Source organism: Petaurus breviceps, unplaced genomic scaffold, assembly GCF_028583685.1.
Source record: "Petaurus breviceps papuanus isolate PSGF00001 unplaced genomic scaffold, PetGlider_PUasm1.0 126, whole genome shotgun sequence".
NCBI lineage: Eukaryota > Metazoa > Chordata > Mammalia > Diprotodontia > Petauridae > Petaurus > Petaurus breviceps.
The window spans coordinates 25,240,735-25,263,636 of record NW_027185655.1 but is presented as its reverse complement, the minus strand read 5'-3'; the positions used below and the strand labels follow the sequence as shown (position 1 = coordinate 25,263,636).

The following is a 22,902-nucleotide window of genomic DNA, read 5'->3' as shown; positions in this document are numbered from 1 at the left end:
AAATCACAAAACTAGCAATACTGAAGTCTAATCTGGATCATATGGAGAGACCATTCTTGCTTGAAATCCATCCAATTTAAAGATAAACAGTACTTCCTCCCTCCTCCTCCTCACCCCCCTCCCATTAAATACATTTGGAGACTGTATTTGTTGACCCACTACAATTATTTCTGGGGAAACTTGTTAGGACGATAGATTCCCTCTCTTCTTAAAAACATAGAAAATTTTTATTTTTCCACCATTTTGAGCTTGAATTTGAAAATCCTAATCAGCCTCCAAAACTCCCAGAGATGTGTTCTCCCTAGAGATTAATGTGGAATGGGGTGTGGGGAGGAGGGAGCAGGGATACAGTTCTAGGCTCTGATATTGCACTTTTTCACACTTTCAAGTCCTGACACCTTCACTTTTGCTTGGGACTCTCACCTGGTACTTGGCAATCAGTTTACTCTTCCAGAGGGAATGGGCTATGTCATGAATTGACAAACGCAGGTTATGGGTGCTGCCTTTAAAATGGAGAGTCTTGGGTTCTTCCAGGAGCTGCCCTCCCATCTGTCTCTCTAGTTGCAGAACTTCCTAAAATGAAACAAAGATGAGAAAAAAAAAGTCAGCATCATGTCAATTCTCATCAAACGAGTGGATTCCTTAATGCTACCAAATCTGGGATCAAATAGAATTGAGGTTACCATCATGAACAGTCAGCTAGTTTCTGTAGAGAAGAAGCTTTGAGATTGGATCATATTTCCATCTCTTCAGGAGTCCTTAACTTCTATCACTGCTACAGAAGAAGAATGCAAGAACAGTGGACTCCCTCAAGGTCACCTGAAGTTATGGAGTTTATTTGAATACAGCAAAGTCTCGAGCATTTAGGCCCTATGACCAGAGCCCTCCCTCAGCCAATAGATTCTTCACACTCCATGTCCCTTCCAGCTTTTTTTTTTAGAAAAAAGCCAAAAAAATAATAATAACCCATACCAGGGATTTAAACAAAAGCTCAAAAATAAATGTTGTTACTTAATTTAAGTAAGTTTAAGTAAATTTAAGCAGATTTGAGAGTATATCCTAAGGAAAGTACACGTTCCATCTAATTCCTAATTTTGTGTGTGTGTGTGTGTGTGTGTGTGTGTGTGTGTGTGTGTGTGTGTAGGAAGACTGAGGTTTTTCACTGGCCAAAGGGGAATACAGAAAAAAAAGCAAATTTGCTATTATATTTTGGCCAATAAAAACTCCCTCTCCATATGTTTGGAGAAAATTCAGTAAGTTTTATAGGAAGTTGAAGTTTATAATGATGATACTGAGGTATTTCAATATTATCAACCATCAAAGACTGATTTAGCTGAGTTGTGATTAGTCTACTTACTAAGACAAGAATATCTGACACATTATAGAAAGGTTTTAGGCATTCATTAATTTATTTATTCAGATCAATATCAACATTATGCTATGATTTGAAGATGTAATAATAAACAAGACATGGTCCATTCTCTTAAAGTGAAAGGAAAAGTGGGTTTTGAGTTAGTACTTAGTTAATGAGGAAGGTAAATTTAAAAGAAAATTCTTAGCATCCAACTTTTTGGATATGCAAAGTTTTATATTAGACTGAAACAACACTGGGGCACATGCTGTGTATACTACGGTCTCTCAAACTTATTGGAAGAGATTCATGAGACATTTTCAGAAGAATAAAAGAAAACTTCCCCTGAGTAGGGCCCACACCAGTGGTTCCTGCTAAGGGGGTTGAGGTGAGTGGATTGGCTGTTCTTAGGAGTTCTTAAGTGGCAGCAGAGCTAAAGCTGCAGTAAGTCTGGTATCAATATGGTGAACTTTTGGGAGTAGGCTGGAAGGGGCCGCGCTAAGCTCCTGAAGAAGGGGCAAAACAACTCAGGGCAGAAATAGCAGGACAAAGTTCTTGTGTTGATCAGCAGTGGGATTGGCCCATGAGTGGCTTCTGTACATCCAGTTGGGCAAGATATCCCCAAGGAGGAAGGAAGGAAGGAAGGAAGGAAGGAAGGAAGGAAGGAAGGAAGGAAAGAAGGAAGGAAAGGAGAGAGGAAGGGTAGAATGAAGGAAAGTAGGAAAAAAGGCAGGAAGGAAAAAAGGAAGTAAAGAAAGAAGAGGGAAGGAAGGAAGGAAGAAAATGATGGAGGGAAATAGGAAGAAAGAAAAAAGGAAGGAAAGGAGGAAAAGGAGGGAGGGAAAGAAGGAGAGAAGAAGGGTAGAATGGAGGAAAGAAGGAAAAAGTAAGGAAGAAAAAGGAGGGAGGGATGGAAGAAAGTGGAGGAAGCAAAGAAGGAAGGAGAGGAAGGGAAGATGAAAGGAAGAGGGAAAAGGAGGGAGGTTACATCAGTAGTAATTGTCACAAGAATGGCTTGTGATTGCTAATTGGATGTTCTTTTCTCTACATTACTATACTATGGTGTGATGTGTCTCCTTTAGCCTTTCTTTGCTGTTGCACTTAGGAAATAAGATACAGGGAACTGGGGGATGAAAAGCATTTGCAAGCGACTGATGCTCACACTAAGCAGATAATGTGCTTTCAGTCTCAAGGGAGGATTTCTGCAAGGTGCAACCAGCTCAACATGACATACCAATTGTGGCATCTAAACAAGGCTAGAATGTAAGCAATGCTCCAATTCAGAAGTATATCAGCCTTAATATTTGTTTAATGAACTCTAATCCATAAGGGCTTAGTTCAGTAAAGACTCGGCTAGCAAGTTTAATTGATTAGGCATACCAGGGCTTCATTTCAAGCTGCCTCTTAAATGATGAAAAGCAAGAAACAATCATTTGGTTCAACCGGTCTTCTGACTAAAATCTATTACTAAGAAAATAAAAATCCAATACTGGGTAGGAAATAAAGGGATGAAAAAGAAGAGCTCTTTTCATTCATGTCTAATGGTAAATGAGAGATGGAAATCCCCTATTTCACAGGGAATGTAAATTCCCTATTGCTCAGAGGTGCAGAAAATATTTGCCTTTAATTATTGGCCGCTGCTTAGTGATGCTATTACCTGTGGTTCCCTATGAAGCTCTCACACTGGTCCTCCCCTAGACACACAGGCATGAAAAACCCTCTTTACTGAAACATATTGCATAACTTATGCTGTTCATGCCTTAGCTTAACATACTCTACGTATCCTCTGCAAACCAGATGAGTAAGAACATCCCGCAATAACAAATACCGATGCAGTTCTCACTCACCCAGAGAACCCTGAGCCACACATTTCATCCTGACAGAGGAGGGAGGCAAAGAAAAGCCAGAAATAATTGAAGTTGCTTTTGCTTCAGCAGTGATGTATAACAAGCATATGTTGATCATGTGCATTGTCTAGTTAGCATAAAAGAGAAAGCTGATGTTCCCAATGAACCTGGCACCTGACAAATTCGAAAGCTAAAACGATGTTTGTTTATAAGCCATTAGAAGAAAAGAAACATAATTAGAAATCTTTTAGATTATGGCTGTGCCAATCAATCAGTTCTAGCTTCTTTCCAGTATGGTCTAATTACCCCATCAAGATGTCTAAAGAGTAATCGATAGTAATTATCTGATTACTATAGATCTTCATTATGTCCAAATTATCTCCAGAGGATGTCTAAAAGAAGATGTGTTGTATTCTATGAGGTAATTGGATCCAACGATATAGCAAATCTGCATATTTTATAAACAGCAAAGATCACTAAGGGCTATGTAGTTTGTAAAGATATGTTGGACTCATCCTAAATTTTCTTGATATGAAAGGTCACCCTAAAAACCTAAGCAGCCTCGAATTTCAGAATCACAGACTTGAAAACTGAAAGAGACGTCAGTTACCACCTGATTTAATCCATACATGAAAGTGATCCCTGTCCTTGAAAAATGGTCATTCACCCTCTGCTTGATCACCACTAAGGAGGGGAAACCTATCACTTTGTTAAGCAATTCATTCCATTCTTGGATAGCTCTAAAGGTACCAATGGCACCTGGGTGGCACCAGTGGATAAAGTGCTGGGCCTGGAGTCCTGAGTTCAAATATGGCCTCAGACACTTACTAGCTGGATGACCCTGGGCAAGTCACTTCACCTTGTTTGACTCAGTTTCCTCATCTGTTGAATGAGTTGGAGGAAGAAATGTCAAACCACTCCTGTATCTTTGCCAAGAAAACCCCAAAAGGGGCCACAAAGAGTCAGACATGACTGAACAACAACACGGGTTACTAAGTTTTGTTTTGTTTTTCCCTGACATTGAGGCTGAATTTACCTCTTTAGAACTTCCGTGGATTGTATCTGGTTCTGCCTACAGGCTCCAAATAGAACAAGCTTAGTCCGTCCTTCATATGCCAAGCTCTGAGACAACTATTCCCTGAGTCTTCTTTTCTCCATGCTAATCATGTCCATTCCCTTTAACCAATCCTCCTATGTCAGGGCCTCAAGGCTCTTCCCCATATGAGTTGTCCTCCTCTGGACACTCTCCAGCTTTATACAACGTAGAACTTAATGAATCCAAACCTGAGATAAAGACAGGGATAAGGATAGTGACTGAGCCTGTGAATTCCTTAGTGGAGGAAACTCCCTCTATCGGTTCAGATCAGCACTTTTCTATAACCCTTCTGTCTGGGAGCTCTTCTCTTCTCTCTCTAAACTACTTTACTTGATGAACTTATCAGTGCCCATGGATTTACGACTATCTCTATGCTGATGATTCTCAAATCTACCTGTCCTACCCTAATCTCTCTGCTGATGCCTCCTATCTTGCACCTCTAAGTGCCTTTCAGACATCTCAAATGGGACGTCTAGTAGACATCTTAGACTCAGGATGTCCAAAATGGAGCTCATGATCTTTCCCCCTAATGCCCCACCCCTAGTTTCCACAGATGACTCTAGGGGACAACATCATCTTCCCAGCCCCTCAGTCTTGCAACCTAGGAGTCATACTGGTTTCCTTTCTATCTCTTGCATCCTATATCCAAGATGTTGCCAAGGGCTGATTTCACCATTGCAATATCTCTCAAATACGCTCCCTTCTCTTCTCTGATACTACACACAATCCAATATAGGACCTCATCACCTCATGCCTGGATTGTTGCAATAGCCTCGTGGCAGATCTGCCTACTTCAAGAGTTTTTTTTTTTACCCCTACTCCAGTCTATTTTAGCCACTAAAGTGATTTTCCTAACACACAGGTTTGATCATGTCACTCCCCTAATCAATAAACTCATGTGGCTCCTTATAGCCTCCAGGATCAAATACAACATGCTCTGTTTGGCGTTTAAATGCCTTCATAACCCAACCCTCCCCCCCGACTAGTCCTCTTACATCTCATTTCCCAACATGTACTCTTTGTTCCAGTGACACTGGCCACCTGGCTCTTCTATGAACAAGAAAGGCCATCTCTCGGCTCTGGACTTTTCTTTGGCTATCTCACATGTCTGGAATGCTCTCCCTCCTCTGATCTGCCTGCTGACCTCCATGGCTTCCTTTGAGTCCCAGCTAAAATCCCTTCTCCCCAACCCTTCTTAATTTTAGTGCTTTCCTTCCATTAATTATTTCTTATTTATCCTATACATACCTTGCACTGTATACATTTGTTCGCATATTCTCTCCCCTATTAGATTATAAGCTCCTTGGGCAGGGATTGTCATTTGTCTCTTTCTGTATCCCTAGCACCTGGCCCAATGCCTGGCATGTGGTAAGTACACAAAACATCTTTATTGATGGATTAATTCCCAAGAGCATTGAGAGGTTAAATGACTTGCGTAGAGTCACCCAGCCAGTATGTATCAGAGATAGAACTAGAACATGGGTCTCCCTGGTTTTGAGGCTGTATCACATGCCATTACATTGCCAAGCTCTTTTGCATGAGTTTTAAATCAATAAATCAACAAGTTTTTGTTAAGTATTTGTTGTGTATGAAGCACCAGGCCGGGAGTTAGGCATAGACAATCTTGGCTGTTCTGGAGAGTATGTACTATGGGAGGGGAAGAGGTTATAATGTGTTCACAGATGAGCAGAGAAAGGATGTGTACAAGTAGATATGACTATTTTGGAGGGGGAACAAAGCACTGGAGGAATGAGCTAAGGCCTGTTGAAGGAGCTGGCCCTTGAGATGAGCTGGGAAAGGAGCTGTCCCAAGGGATGAAGAGGGAAAGCATCCCAGACATGGAGAAGAGCTTTGGCAAAAGTATAACTGTAGGATATGGAGCCTTATGTATAAGAACAGCCAGTTGGTCGGCTTAAATGAAATGTGGCTTACATAACAGGGAATAATATAGAATCAACCTAGAAAGACACATTGGAGCAAGCTTATGAATGCTTATGAGTGTTAAGCCAATAGTTTGTATCATTGTACAGGAAATGAGTAGACACTGGAGCTTCCTGAGCAGAGAAGTGACAGGGTCTGACCTATGTTTAGGAAAGTCTATTTGGCCATTATATGGAAGGTTTTGAGGGGGAGAAACTGACCCCCAGGAAATCAATTGAGGGCTTTCTTCAGGATCCCAGGTGGGCAATGAACAGGATGATTGTAGTGTGGATGAAGAGAAGGGATGGGTGTGTGAGATGTTATGAAGATAGAACTGAGAAGACTTGGAAAAGTGATTGGATTGGGGGGAGTCATGGGGAGAGCATGAAGAATCAAGGGTGATCCCAAGATTGCAAATCCAGGTGACTGAAGGTGCTCTTAGCAGAAATAGGAAAGTTGTTGGAGTGGGGGTGAATTTAAGAAGAAAGGTGACGCTTTCTGATTTGAACATGTGGACATGTTGAGTCTGAGTTATCTGTGGTACACTCAGGTGGATATCCAGCAAATAGGATTGTGGGACTGGAGATCAGAAGCCTAGTCTGTTAGAGCCGCGCGTGCGCGTGTGTGAGAGACGCTGCGGCAGTCACAAGATGTCAGAGGGAGTGCACGTGACCTCTGAGAGGCAGGGGCTTGGAGATATGGAGGCTGACTCTGCCGGGTGTAAAGGCCGACATGGCATTGAGCGCAGGGCCATGGGGGCCGACTGCTGGGTTGGGAAAGGCCGACATGGTACTGAGCGTGCCCCATAAACACGGACTCCTCTTAACACATACTACTTTGCCCTGCACTTGGGAGAGTGCACGATTGGCTCCCACATGACAGATGACAAGGGAGCAGCTGGAGGGGGTGCACATGGCTTTCTGAGGGACGCTGTTGGGGCAGCTTTGCCTGGGGGTTAACCAACCAGGGATAAGGGAGTTTCGGGCGCAGTGACCCGAGAGTGATACTCTGCGTGGCAGTGCGTAGAGGACTTCCGGGAAGGACGTTGCTCCTTGGTCTCATACAATGTACTCGGGAAAGAACATGATTGGCCCCGCAAGGCTTATAAATTGGGGAGATAGAGGAAGTGAGTTAGTTCCTGCTTAGTTCCAGTTCCGCCTGGAAGTGGGGGAGTTCAGTTAGTTCCAGTTCCACCTGGAAGTGAGCTAGTTCCTGTGCCTGTTCCTGTGCTTGCTTGTGGTGCTGTTAAGCTATAACGGAATAAACAGCTTCGCATCACACTTTCGGTGTCCTGGGTGTTCTGTGGGGGTAAGTTCCTCTTGGAGACAAGAAGCCGGAGACGTCTGAAGACTGGGTATAAGGTAAGACGTGGCCGGAGTTGGGACCGGGAACCCAACACTAATCTTCCCTCTTCAATTAAATAATTAGTTTTAGCAGGAATAAAAGAAGCACAACTAGACAACAGAGCTCATTATATCACATCAGAAGACCTGGGTTTGGATGTTTGTCACATAATAACCTGTGTGACCTTAGGAAGTCACAACTATTTGGGGCTTCATTCTCCTCCTTGATAACATGAAAAGGTTTAACCATCAGACTTTTAAGGTCCCTTCTGGCTCTAAATATATAATCCCATGGAAGAAGAGAAGAGGGAGAAATAGTAATTTCCTTGAAATCATTTTTGTCTTTTTTATTTTATGTTAAAATAGTTCATATGACAAATGCATAAAGACATAGAAAACAGTATTGACATGGAAAGTGGAATGTAACCAAATCATACTTTCAGAAAGAAACATAGCTTTCTTTTTAATGAGGTTATCCTTACTACGTCTAAAATTTCTCTCCCCTTTGGATCAGCTTGGCTTTCTGCTGGGCATTTCAAATAGCTTGTCTGATTTCAAGATTGAACCTTCCTCTCTTGCAGGAGGCAGGGGGTTTATTTCTCGTTTCTATAGTATTGTCCCCACCTCTCCAACTCTGCCCATGGACATATTTTTCTCTCTAGAGCTTGTTATCTTGGAAAATACAATGAGGTCTCTAACCTCTCTCTCCCTTGACAACAAAGATATGCAAGATCAGAAAAAACCAATAGTGAATGGTGCAAAGACCAGACGATTTGCCGCCAGGACCTCTATGTTGGACAGAAATCAGTACAAGCCTGTGAGATGTGTTTCATTCACAGCAGGTGATGGATGCCTCCTGAGTGAGCACCAAAGCTAATGCTGAATGAGTGTATATTGACTTGGGGAGAAATAGCAGACTGCTCAACCTTACAGATAGAAAGAAGGAATTCAGCTGCTGGAAAAAAGCTGCTTTTACAGTAACCAGCTCTTCTGAGAGATAGTGGAAATCACAACCTATGTTGTTTAGGACACTTTTCAAGGGGGATCATATCAAGGGATATGTTATAATTTGTAAGCATAACTGCCTCTTAGGATATTTGAGGATAAATATTTTCTATGTGATTAAGCCTTGGTGGAAAGAGATAAAAGGAGAGACAAATAATATATATTGAATGTCTACCACGTGCTAGGCAATCATTGTGCAAGGTCCTAGGTAGGCAAAGCCCAAAACCAAACAAATGAACAAAAAATAAGTCCTTGTTCTTGGGGATCTTACCTTCTGCTTGGAGTGGGAGAAATTCACCATATACACAAAATAAATTTGCTGAGACCCTCCTCAATGGAGGATCATAGTTCTAAAGCTGGATTGGAGGCTATTGAGTCGAACACCCTCATTTCACAGCAAGGAAGCTGACACCTACAAAGGTGAAATGCCTTCCCTAAATACATAAGAAGCACATGCTTAGGTGGAGTTAAAGATCATCTGACTGTAGAGGACACTAGCAACTGCCGGCCTCAGAGAAGGCGTCACACAAGAGATGACCCCATAGTTAAACCTTCAAGGACTATAAGAGGCAGAGATGAGAATGAAGGGCCATAATCATCAGGGCCAGCCCGTGCAGGTGACAGCATATCAGATTGCTAAAACAGAAGTGTGTGATGTATGAGATATGGCTAGAAAATTTGGGATAAGCTAGATGGGGGTTGGCTTTGGGTACCTTGCTGAGGAATTTGTATTTGATCTTATATATAATAGAGAGCCATTGAAACCTCTTGAGCAAGAAAATGACGTGAGCTTTGAGAATATTGTTTTGGCAGCTTCGTGGAGAGTAGATTTGGAGAAGGAAACCAGAAGTAGAAAGATGAATTAGGAGGTCATTGTCTACATAATGGTATAAACTAACCGTTTATAGTAGTAGTAAGGAGAGAAATATGGGATGTTATGGAGCTAAAATAGATACTACTTGGCAATTGGCTGGATATAAAGGGGTTAGGGTTTTAGGAAGAAGAAAGGTGGTAAAGGGGATAGAGAACTGGATCTAGAGTCAGAAAGATCTGACTTTAAATCCAGCTTCAGGTACTTTGTGGCTGTGTGACCCTGGGCAAGTCACTTACCCTTTGCCTGCTTCTGTTTTCTCATCTGTAAAATGGGTATATTAATAGTGGCTACTTTTCAGGGCTGTTGTGAAAATCAAATACTAAGTGATATTTGTAAAGCACTTTGTAAACCTCAAAGTACTGTATAAATGCTGCTATTATTTATTACATTATATTATGTTATATTATATTTAATATTATTATATAATATATATTATTATATGTTATATTTTTAATGATAAATTATCATTATCAGGAGCAGTATAACAACTCAATTATCAATATTTTTCTAAACTTGGGATTTATGTCTACTCATTTCTAGCTAATAAGGTAGGCAATTTTTCCTAAATCAATCACTTAAAAAGGTGTAACTGAGCACCTGGAATAAATAGAGAAGTGTGTCAGATACTTTGGATAAATATTTGCAAATAAATATATCGCCTGTCCCAGTGATGCTAATGGGCATATGGCACCAGTGTTCAGAGCTTGTGAGGACTAAAGGTTCCCAGGATCAAATTTTATCCTCCATAAACTAAGCCCCTGTCTCTCTGTCCTGAATACCCCCTTTTATTCTCTCGGCTTGACATCAGTATTTCCACCTAGATGCTGCTGCTTTCCTTCTTGGAGGCATTAAAACCCTTAGTTCTTTAAGTGTAATGATTCTGTTTGCAAATTGTCTTCTATCTAAAAACCAACTGAAGTCCCCTTTTGTTGTCTGTTAGCACAGATAAGCTGAAAGGAGGTTCAAGTCAGTGCTAAGGATTCCACTCTCCCTATTCTTCTTAGCCTCTCCTAAATCGGCCAACCTCAAGTTGCCCCCATGCCCAGAGAGCTTCAGGCAGTCTCAGATGAGGAACAGCCCAGGCATTGGCACTTGTGACAGGACAGTCACTAGTAGGATCAGAAAGACAAAAGAATCATTGCTAAGCAAATGGGATACCGGCCAACTTTCCACATCTTTTGGTTCCAAACACCCCTCCCCTTTTTCTAGACATGGAACAAACGTGATTTAACACTCTTTCTGGTCAACATGCTATATCATTTACTTGAATATGGAGACCAACCAGTGGAGATGGGTTGCTTACCTTCCAGGGCTTACATTAAGCTCCTCAAGTAGACTTGCATATATGGAAAGGCTTATTATCAGTAAATTGGTCAATAGGTGTTGAACTTTTTGATCATAACAAACCATGAAACAAAGACAAATGAAAGATTACTCTCTCATTTCTCTGAGACTTATTGGACTTGGACAAAATGGGGTAGAGGGTGCTAAGAGTGACCCACTTACCTATCAACCCAAGGTCAACATTGACTAACAAAAGAAACTAACCAAAAAAAAGGATTGTGTTTTTATAGGGATTTAAGGTTTACAAAGCACCTTCCCATTATGACTTATAAAGTGCGTTGCACAAATAGTATTAAAACCCCTGTCTTATAGATGAGGAAACCGGGGGATAGAAAGCTGAAGTGCTTTGGGTCACATCTAAGTGTGGTTTTAACCCAGATCTCTCAGGGCCAGATATGGTACTCCTTCCATTAAGTCATGCTGCAAAGACACAGTATGAGTCCTTTGTATAACCTCAGAAGACCTTCTGTTTGTGCAGGGCAGTATTTCTATTTGATTTGATCGCAGCCCCTTTCAGAGGTCACAGACTATGCCCTATTTCTGTGCATTCTTGAATCCTGCATGGCATGCTATGTTCTTTGGGATTATAGTATGGAACGAGAAGCCTGAGTCTTTGGTATGGAGACTGTCACAGCTATGACTATATGTACTTCCCACAAGCAAAGGCCAAAGAAAAAAGCATCTGCTTGCTCCTTTTCTCTGTCAGTTCTTTAGATCCTGCTGCCGCCACCGCCGCCACCACTAGCCTCTGTTCTCCATGTGCTGTCTGTCTCCCTGGCCTCCAGGCCTGCTGGCACTCGGTGCCTCCCCACCGGCAGTCTGCTTTCAGTCCACCTGCCTGTTTCCTGACTTCTGGCTCACGCCTTGGCCAGGAAAACCTCTTTCATTATGCATGCTGAGGCTCCCTCTCCCCTCCTGTGTGAGTCTGTCCCACTTCATTTCTAATAAGTCCAAGGCTTGACTCTTGTGACCATTTGCAAATATTTTCCACTCAAGTCACTTCGTTTCTAGGGCTCAGCCTGCCACTCCCACTGCTGCTGCTGCCACCACCGCCACATAATATAACTCAGATCCATCTATTTTCCTATTCACATGGACAGGAAAGTCTGTGTCACTTTCTAAAGGAAATGCCAAAAGATGATGCTTAGGGAAATGGCCATGCCACATGTCTGCTCCCTCACTCCTGAGGAAAAGGAAGACTTTGTACTTTTTCGTTTGGAATTTCACTTTTTCTCTTTTTTTCCCCCTTCTTTGAGGTCACTGGCATTCTTTTTAACCCTTCAGGGTCTTCATTTTAAAATCTCTACTTTGTCTATTAAGTGAGTCAATGAACATTTGTTAAGTTCTGGGCACTGTGATAGGTGTTAGGGATATAGAAAAAGGTGAATGACAGTTTCTGCCCTCAAGGAGCTCATAGTCTAAGGGGGGAGACAACATGAAACAACTGTGTGCAAACTAGACATAGACTGGATCAATTGGAGATAATCAATAGAGGGATTGGGGAAAGGCCAGATTTTAACCTGGACTTAACTATTTCCTCCACACTCTAACACCCAAAGATCTTCCCTGCCCCTAGGCTAAAGTGCACCTGGGGCCTGGGGTGGGAGGCTTGTTTTTTAGTAGATATTTTTTGATTGGCAAATGAGTCAATAAGGTTGTTACATTCTCTGAGCCAGGAGGAGGCTATGTAAGCCCTGAAGTGTAGCTTTGTTTTGGGGCTCACTTTGAGAAGTGTTCTGTGATTTGATCAGATGAAACTCTGGAAAGCTGTTGTCCAGAGCCCCCCGGCTTTGAAACCCAGATGTTGTTTGATATGGATGTAATGGTTGGACAGTTTGGAAATCTGTCTACTTGATCTGTTTTTGTCTTGATAATTCTGTCTGTATACTTTGAAGTTCAGGGTGCTGACCTTTTTCCCCTGAACTAGGTAAACAATACATATTTGACTGATTAAAGTAAGCTTGTTAACCTATTTTGAGTTGCTTTCCTTTAACAAAGCAGATCTAAGAACCTGTGTTGGCAGTGACCCTGAGGATGCTTGGGGTGCTTGCTGCTACACACCCCCTCCCACCCCACTTTCTGCTGTCATCCATGCATTCAGATCAATTCAATTCAATAAATGAAAGTGTTATACAGTGGAAATAGTACTGAATTTGCACTAAGGAGACATGGGTTTGAATCCTGGCTGTGTCAATCAGAGAGTTACTAAATTTTGCTCCACTTTATTTTCCTCACCTGTGAAACTGGGGCTATAATATGTACACTACATCCCTTACAGGGATATTAGGAGAATCAATCAATGTATCTATTAAGTGTCTAATTTAAAAGCACTATATAGGGGCGGCCAGGTGGCTCAGCGAGTAAGTGTTGGGATGACCTGGGGATCAAATCCGGGCTCAGATACTTAACACCACACCCAGAAACACCTGGCTGTGTAACCTTGAACAAGTTACTTAACCCCAATTGCTTAGGGGTGGCTAGGTGGCTCAGCAAGTAAGAGCACCAGCTCCAGTGTTGGGATGATCTGGATCAAATCTGGGCTCAGACACTTAGCACCACACCCAGAAATAACTGACTGTGTAACCTTGAGCAAGTTACTTAACCCCGATTGCTTTAAAAAAAAAAAAAGCACTATATAAATTACGGCTGCTATTAGTATGATTAGTCATTAATAATTATTAAATTAATATAAATGCTACTATTAGTTACTCATCTTGTTCAAAAGAATTCTCATAGAAATGGTCTGGGAGAAGTCACTCTCTTGCTATTATTTTTTTATAGTTCACCTTTAGCAGGCTTTCACAGGTGGATTGGAAAAAGACTCTGCATTTTATAGTTAACAGAAAAAAAATTGGGATATAAGCTTATCCATTGTAGGCTTTGATGTAGTAGACAGGGTGATAGGAGACATATTCCTTATTCTGGTCTCACATTTGATTTTTATTTTTTTTTATTTTGACTTTAATTTCTTTGGCTTGATCTCTATAATTTTAAGTTTTTCATTCCCTATTATTTGGATATTATGAGTATTTGATTTAGTGATTTTTTAAATCAATGTGATATGTGAGTAGTTGTGGGCAATGTTAACATTTGTTATTTGAGCTCTCTATAATATTTTTATTTCTGTATTTGTAGTATGGAGATGGGTTGTCAGTTCATGAAAGATAGTGATGTAATTATGATATAATTCTAATCTCTTGAATCATGCAAGATTTGTGTAGTATGCCATGATATGTATGAATATTTTCTACATTTTCCTAGCATAATCTACATTGATCATTAAGTTTAGGCTCCTTAATAATAATCCACCTGTAATTTCTGGTGATGATAACCTGGTCCTGTATTGCTGTAACACATCTCTTTTTTCATACAGTGATGTGTATGACAGTTATTTATTCAACTTCTCTTTGTTGACATATCAATGACTGAATTGAGGTAGATGTCACCAGTGGAGGGCCTTTTGATTCTATTCTTAATCTTAGGTGTTTCATAGCTTCATCAGGAGATAAACCAGTTTTGGTGATGGTTTGATTAAATTCAAGTGTTGTAAGTTTTGACTGTTGTTTGGTGTAGTGCTTCCTAATTATTTCAAAAGGACCTCTGACTTTTTGACCAACTGATGATGTACTCTATAAATATCTATTAATCTTTTCTCTCTTTTTTGTGGAGAGAATTTTTATCTTTCTCTAGATCCCTATATTGAACCCCAGATAGCTGCTGCTGCTGCTGCTGCTGCTGCTGCTACTACTACTACTACTACTACTACTACTACTACTACTACTACTACCACCAATGTGGTGTTTGTTTCCCACAGTCTGTACTCTCCTACAAAGTCTTTTCACCAGTAAACTCATCATCCTGTAAGATTGTTTCAGCTTTAGTACTCATACCTCTTCAGTAACCTCATTACTTTCTGTCCTTCTGACTGGAAGGCTGGATGACTCCTTCCAAAGTTTCCATTTAAAGACTGCCACCCCCACCTCCACACCATCCACCTCTTCTATTCCACCAGTTGCACTCCTTGGGCATGGACTCCCTCCATTATGCTCTGATCAGGTACTTTCTTCCCCAGCATCTCTTCCCCCACCTTCCTTTCAGCTTTCTTTTGTGTTGTCTTCACCCATTAGATTATAAACTCCTTGAGAACAGGGACTATCTTTCCTTTTCTTATTTCTAAGCCCCAGTGTTTGGTAACTAGAAGGCACTTAATCAATGTTTATTGACTGACTGTTGTTATTGTTATTAAGTGCTGAACACTCTGTCAGGGCATGGGAGAGACAAAAAGATAAACAATCCAAGGTCCCAGACCTCTTAGAAGTCACAATGAATGAATTCGTAAATGTAAGGCAGAACAGGGGATCAGACTCCTAGGGAGAAAATAGAACTGGTAGGATTTGCCAGTTACCCCCAAAACATCTGTCCTACCAGTCTGCTATGCTATTTGAAAGTCTCAACCTTTAGATACTTTGCTTTGAATTTTACAATCATAGCTTTGGAGCTAATAGAGACTTCAGTGGTCATCTATTCCAACTTCCTATTTTTTCTCTAACAGTTAAAGAAGCTAAGGTCTAGAGAAGTTAAAGATCTGAATCCAAAGTCAGTGTTCTCTCCACCACATCCCACTGTGTGGGGTATGGGGAGTCAGAGGTGTCTTGAGGAAAGAACAGGAAGTTTTATTCAATTCTCGGGAGAAGAGAGCATCCCTTCCACCAGTAGGAACCAGCAGAATGAGATGTGTTAAAGAAGACAGAATAAGAATTTAGACCCTAATGAAGTTAAGCCCACTCCCACTGTTGTCCCTTCTCCCATCAAAATCTCCTCCAATGATAAGGAACAAGAAAATAGGGGATAGTCAATCCAAATGTACCTATCTTTATTTGGCAAACTCCAAAGGGAAGAAGAGAGAAGGGCTCTAAGAGATTCCTAAAATTCCTGAAGGGCTTAAGGCTGATTGACAGCAAGGGAAGGAGAAAGGGTCCTAGGTTGTGTAATTTCTTAGGAAACCCAGGACTCAGGTCTGTCCAGTCTTACAAAAGTCTGTCTCTGGTTTTGAGATAATCCCCCTCCCTTCTCATTCTAAGCAGTCTTCGCAGAGGGTGCAGAGAGAGAGTACCCCACTCAACATGTAGCACATGTAGTCACTGTCTACAAGGCATCTAAAATACTGCTGTTAACATGCAAATATCTTACCAAGGGAGAAGAAACCTCTTCCTTCTTACTAACCAGGAAGGACGAGGAAGAGGTGAGACAGAGGATAGTCCGGCTTAGAGGTATTTAGTGGGAGAGGCCTGGAAACGAGGGAGACACACTCTTTTCATGCTGGGAAAGTGCATTAATGCTGAGTAGCCAGGGATAGGTAGGTAAAATGGCACTGCAAATGAAGAGGGGGTGTGGAGTGGGGCTGAGCAAGGGCCTTTTCCTTCCTTTAAAATTTTGTGCATGGCTGCTTCACAATGGGTTCCATGCAGATGAACAGCACTCAAATGCAAACACCAGTTCATCTCTCCATTCTGATTACTCCATTTCTCTCACCTCTTACCATGTGATTTGCATGTTCTACACAGGCCCATTATGCTAGCAGCATCTGGGCATATGGAACTGCTATTAATCCAAGTAAAACAATTTATCTTCCACCCCTTTCCCTCCTCCCCTCGGTAAATAAATACAACCAGATTGGCTCACCACCTTGTATTTTTGTTTTTATATCATATGTGTATTTCTTACAGACTTAATGAACAATCTATTGGACACCTTGCTAGTTTCTTTCAACAAATCGTCCCATGGAGGCCTAGAACCTTAGGGTTTAAAATAAACTTGCCCATAATGAAGAAGAAGGCTGTTGTCAATTATATTCTTTGGAGAGTGAGGCAAAAGGCTCATTTCCATATAGACTCATTTTCTTCCTCCCTAGATGCCCTTCAATTCCAAATAAAACTGTGCTTGTCTGAGTTACATTGCACTGCCAATATGCCAAGTATTTACTTATTAAATACTTCAAGTATTTACTTATTCATTTATTTCTTCTGAGCCTTGAGTCTCAGAAAATAAAGATAGTATGAACATACAAATGATGTTACTGTAATCACTAGTGGAGGGCAAAGGGAAAGGCTTGAGTTCAAGAGTACTAAACCTAATCTTTTCAGTAGGTTGTGATCTTTTAATTTAACTAAAACAACACCTCCAAATTATTCTCATGATTCTCAGCACGTCTACCATGTCACCTGAAGTTAACTGGGTTCTCACTGGAACTTAAAACACTCCCCCAACACACATAGGCACAGAGAGAGAGAGAAAGAGAGGGAGGCAGAAGGAGGAAGGGGGAGAGAGAGAGAGAGAGAGAGAGAGAGAGAGAGAACAAAACTCTCCTGAAAGGTGTTTAAATGAAGGCAGTTATCTCTCATCAGCCTTGTGCTCTGGCAGGCACAATGGGCATTCTAATTCAACATCAATACTCCCAAAATTGCTGAAGGTAGCTTTGAAGTTCCAGGTGACATTTTTTTTTTTTGCTCTTTCAGCTAACGTGACTAAAGAAAAATGCTATAAAAGCTTTCTGGACCTAAAGAGAGAAGTGAGGAGATGAGGGAAGGTGTCACTGTAGTTCAAGTCTGACTGATGCTCAAGCCTCTAATTATTTTTTGTTACCTTTCAGAACACATAATCGCCATGTGAAAAAATGATAATGATGATCCTTAATAACCTCAGTTCTAAAAAAAATAATAATCTTTTTTTTACCACCTTCAAATAAATTTATAAATTTGACCCTCAGAGAATGAGTTTTCCACTAGTCTCCTTAGTCCAATGCTTCTCTGAATTTCTGATAAATGCAGAAAGTGTTCCCAGTCCTCCAAAAAACAAATGTAATCAAGTCTAACATTCTAGGAGATGTTCTGCTGAGCAGCATTTGAGATGATGAAGAAAATGAAATTTGTTGGCACCAGAGAAGGTCAATGTGCCGCCAAGCATACATGCCCACAGGTTGCAGGGATAGTTTCTGAATGAAGTGAAGCAGTTGCTTCTTTTGTATTCTTAGCACAAATGACACTCTTAAAAAAATGGACAGTGCAGCCCATCAGTTACGCCTTTGAACTCTGCCTGGAGAATAGGATGGATCTTTATAGGAGCTGTGGACCCTTAGAGTGAATCTTTTAATAATGCAGAGTACCTTCACTGCAAAATTGATAGGCAGTATGGGTCATATTTTAGATGTTTCCTATACATGTTAAATGTTCACACAAGATAGTTCAATGAAAGGGCACTATGCCTCTCCAGTATATATTTTAAACCTAATTTTGATTATTTTATTTTAATTTGTGGAAGAAAAATGCAAATTGCTAGCACTGAGAAAGGCAGATGAACAGGTTTAATAAAGAAAAATAAGAGGAAGCAGTGAAAATAACCCAAGCTGTTTCTATCATGATCAACGGTTTACAAAGAGACATTTATAGATTCTCTGCCTCTGGGGAGCTGGCACTTAGCATTAAAAATACATGAATAACAAATGAGACTTCCTTGCACCTTATGGCCGCAATAATGCAAAAATACCAAGATTCTTGTTATGCTATAGGTAAATACGGTAACCAATATGCTGGAGAAACAATTAGCCTAATATTTTGGAAGGAACAATCAGACCAATTTCATTTATTCTGCAAAATAGCAGCTTGTTTGCAGGTACTTTGCTCCTTTCCCCCACATCTCTCATAAAGAAAATGAAAAAGAAAATTAAAATAAGAAGCACACAAGAGAAAAACAGACACTCATATGTGTGTATATGCACATATGTGTATATATACATACATAAATATATGGGGAGAGGGGAAGAAAGGGAGGAGAAATGGAGAGAGGGAAAGGGAAAGAAGAGGAAAGGGAGGGAGGAAGGGGGAGAGAGAGAGAGAGAGAGAGAGGAGCACAATTATGTCCATATCAATTAAGGGAAGGACACATCTGAGACAAATTGTGGAAGAAAATTTACTACCATCAGAATACCATGTCAATTTCTTCTATACATTTTGTGAAATCCAAGGAAGATCAATAGAACCCACTGGGAGAAATTGGCATAAAGCCTATAGCTCCTCTACATATATACATGCTCTCAGACAACTCTGTGCATGAGAGTTTCATGCTTCTTGTGGAACGTCTAATTTAAAATACATATAGTGTTGATTTTTTTTGTTATAATCCCATCACTTCCTCTTCCCTTCCCCCCTTAGAATAAAAGCAATAAAATTAAGGAAACTGACACAATATAATGTTGTTTACGACATATGCAATAATCTGAACTCATATTCCCTCACCTTTCTACTCATAGGGAAGTATATTCCAGCATCAGTTTTCTGTAACCACAAGTAGATCTCAAACAATCTGAATATTAGTCAGTCAATCAATCAAAGTGCATTTAAGTTCCTATGATGGTGTTTTCATTTACATCAGAGTAACCCCATTGTGGATACTTTTTCACTGGTCCTGCTTTGTAGATTTACCTTTTCCCACATTTCTCTAAATTCTTCTTATCTTATGGCACAATAATACTATTTTTTCTGACCACTCTCCAGCTGATGAAGATCCATCTTGTTTTAAGTGTTAGTCACCAAAAAAAAGGTGCTGCTCTGAATATTTTGGTCTGTATGGAACCTTGCTTTCCATAATTTACAATCTTGAGGGGAGTACATATTCAGTAGTGGTAATGATAGGTCAAAGGGTATTAACAATTTAGTGACTTTACGGGCGGCCAGGTAGCACAGCAAGTAAGAGCACTGGCTCCAGTGTTGAGAAGACCTGGAGATGGAATCCTGGGCTCAGACACTTAGCACCCACCCAGAAACACCTGGCCATGTAACCTTGAGCAAGTTATTTAACCCCAATTGCTTTAAAAAAAAAACAATTTGGTGACTTTTGTCTCTATTTCCAAATTGCTCTCTGGAATGGCTGAATCAGTTCACAGCTCCACCAACAGTAGCTTAGTCTGCCTGATCCCCTATGAGAAAAAAACCCCTCCTTTTTTGGATTTGCCAGTTTAATGGATGAAAAGGGAAACCCCAGTTATTTTAATTCACATTGCTATTGTTAGGGATTTGGAGGATTTTTTCATATGGTTATTGATTGTAGCTATTCTTTGAAACATTTAATTTTTAGACAGCATTCAGATTAGCTATAGATACACATTCCTATAGGCAAAGCAACAAACCCAAACTTCTTATTCCCTGCCATCCGAGGTCCATGACCTGGCCCCAACGTATCTTTCATTCTTATCTCAGACTGCTCATACTTTGTGTGCCCTGGACGAACTGGACCAACCTCAGTACTGCTGTCTTCATGTCTGAACTCACACTATCTTCCATGTTCTCATGTTAGGAACGTGCTCCTCCCACATACCCTTTTTATTTTAATTTAATTTAATTCATATCAAGGAACATTTATTAGCAGTCTGTTATATACAAGATGAAGATACAGCATTGCTTTGTGGGTAGAGAACCAATTGTGAAGTTAAAAAAAAAAAAGATCCGTATTCAAGTCCCCCCTTTGCCACAAACTGGCTTTTTGATCCTATCCAAATCAATGAATCTTGAGTTTCTGAGGCAACTCTCTACGGTCATATATTACAGAGCAAATGCCAATATGAAGTTAGCTGAGAATTTCTTACACAAATTAAATCATAGATCCAAAGTAATGCTAATTAATAATAATAACAACATTCAACATGTTAGTTGATGATACAAAAATGAAAAAAAAAGTTCCAGCCTGTCCCTTCTAAGAGCCTACAATTTAGTTGAAAAATGTGGAATACAACAAGTCTAATGGCATATTATGTAGCAATCCAATACGGCCTCTCTCCTGAGGTTCAGTCCCATTTTACTTGTTTGACGTTTCTCAATGGATTTTTCAAAGGAACATCACACGCAAGCACATCTAAAACAGAACTCACCAGCTTCTTTGACCCCCAAGCCCTCCCTTCCATCTTTTTATTTTTGGTAAATGCACTACTGTCCTTCTGGTTATCCAGATTCCCAGTCTTGGTAATCAACATCCTAGGCTTTTTGCTCTCACGTGTTACTTTCTATAATGACGATAGCTAGCACTTAAATAGTGCTTTAAAGTTTACCAAATGCTTTATATTTATTAAGTCATTAGATTCTTAAAACCACCCAGGGAGATAGGTGTCATTATTATTATCACTGTCTTACAGATGAAGAAACTGAAGGACAGAGAGTTTAGTGACTTGTCCAAGGTCACTAGGGAGTGTCTGAGGCAGAATTTGAACTCAGGTCTTCCTGACTCCAAGTCTACCACTCTTCACTGTGTCAGATGTCTCTATACCCAATCTGTTGCCATATCTGATCAATTTTATCTCCAAAATACTTCCCATATCTATCCCTTTTTACTTACACTAAAACCAACTTAGTTCAGGATCAGGCTAGACAACTTCTTGTCTAGATTATTGTAATAATCTTCTAATTTGTCTCCCTGCATTCAGTCTCTCCCCTTGCCAATCCCTCCTCCACAGGGCTACTAAATTAGGATTCCTAAAGTAGGAATGTGGTCATGTCATTACCTTGCTTAAGCTCCGTATTATCTTTAGTATAAAATACACATTTGCATTTTGGCATTTAAATACCCTCATAATCAGGATCCAGTCTACTTTCCAATGCTGACTGCATCAGTCTTGATGTATCAGCCAGATCAGCCTACCTACTGTTGGTGTGCACAGGACTTCCCATCTCCTTTCCATCTGTGCCTTTACATGTGGCATATATTGGAATGCATACCTGCCCCACCTTCACTTGATAGAAACCTCTACTTCAAAGCTCAGCTCCTATTCCACTTCCTTACCAGGACTAACCAGATCCACATAGTTGATTGTCCCCAACACAATCCCCCCTCCTCCCAAGAATTTTGGACACATTTTGATTTTCCTGATCTCTGTACATTTTGTATACACCACTCTCTCCTGCAAGAGAAATAGGCTTAAAGAAAAAAGATATTTTGTTTTTGTCTTATATACCAAGCATAATACTTGACATATTGCAGGTATCTAATATATGTTTGTTGAATGAATGAATGAACGAACGAATGAATGAATGGGTTAAAGAAAATCTCCAAGCAAAGAACTCTCCAGGAAAATTTCAGGAGGGAGAAGAAACACTAAGTACTACAAAGAGCATTGGAGTTGGAATCAAAGATCTGTGTTTGAATCCAGTTTTTTCCCCATTTACTACCAATTAGATGTTAGGTAAAGACAGATAAACTCTCTGAACCTGTTTTTTTCCTCTACGAATGAGCCTCTCTATGACACAGCTGAACCACTTGGCCCATATGGTCCCTTCTTCCTCGAAAGTCAATGAACATTTTGAACAATGTTCAAATGAATTGTTCAATGAACAAAGAACAATGCACATTGGGGGCAACAGTGGAGATGACACTCATACTGAACCATGAAGGAAGATAAGAATTTCATTTAATAGAGGAAAGGAAGGAGTTGATTCCAGGCATGGGGGATAGTCTGTGAAAATGCAGAAGCATATTGAATTTGGGGAAGAGCTAATATAATTGGATGAATGGGAGCACTGTGAAATAAGGCAGACTGTTGCCAGATTGTAGAGGATCTTAGAGGTTAGGTTAAGGAACTTATGTTTTATCTTATAAGTAATAGGGAGCCATGGAGGAGTTTGAATAGAGTGAGTGACATTGTCAGACCATTTCATTTGGATGATCATGTTGGCAGCCATGTGAAAGATGTGCTAGAGAGAGGAGACATTTAAAGAAAGGAAGCCAGAAGACTAGTTAAGATGCTGTTATCACAATCTAAATGAAAGGTGATGAGAGTCTTCTTTAGAGTGAATAGAGAAGGAGGAGAATGAGAAAATGACAAGGTTATTTTGGAGAGAAAATCAACAGGACATAGCACCTGATTACATGTGAGGGGCAAAAGGTGGTGGGTGAAAGAAGAGACAAAGAGTGTGCCAAGGCATGAAGAGCAAATGGCCACACTAGCCAAGTCAATTAATCCACCAGCTTCCTCTTATGTAGAATTGGTATAATATCTGTAACATTGACCTCCCAGAGATGTCATTAGGAGAAAGTGAGGTTATGCATGTCAAACATTCTGAAGACTTCCTAGCGCTATAAAA

The 22,902-nt window shown here is 40.4% G+C and overlaps 1 protein-coding gene across 1 annotated transcript in view; it reads right to left on the bottom strand.

Annotated features, from left to right (window-relative positions):
• Positions 1 to 22,902, bottom strand: part of UNC5C (unc-5 netrin receptor C) — a 423,173-nt gene that overhangs the window by 19,704 nt on the left and 380,567 nt on the right. The window contains exon 14 of the mRNA XM_069094396.1: positions 424 to 573. Coding sequence (XP_068950497.1) covers positions 424 to 573 — 150 coding nt within the window. The remainder of the gene's footprint in view (positions 1 to 423; positions 574 to 22,902) is intronic.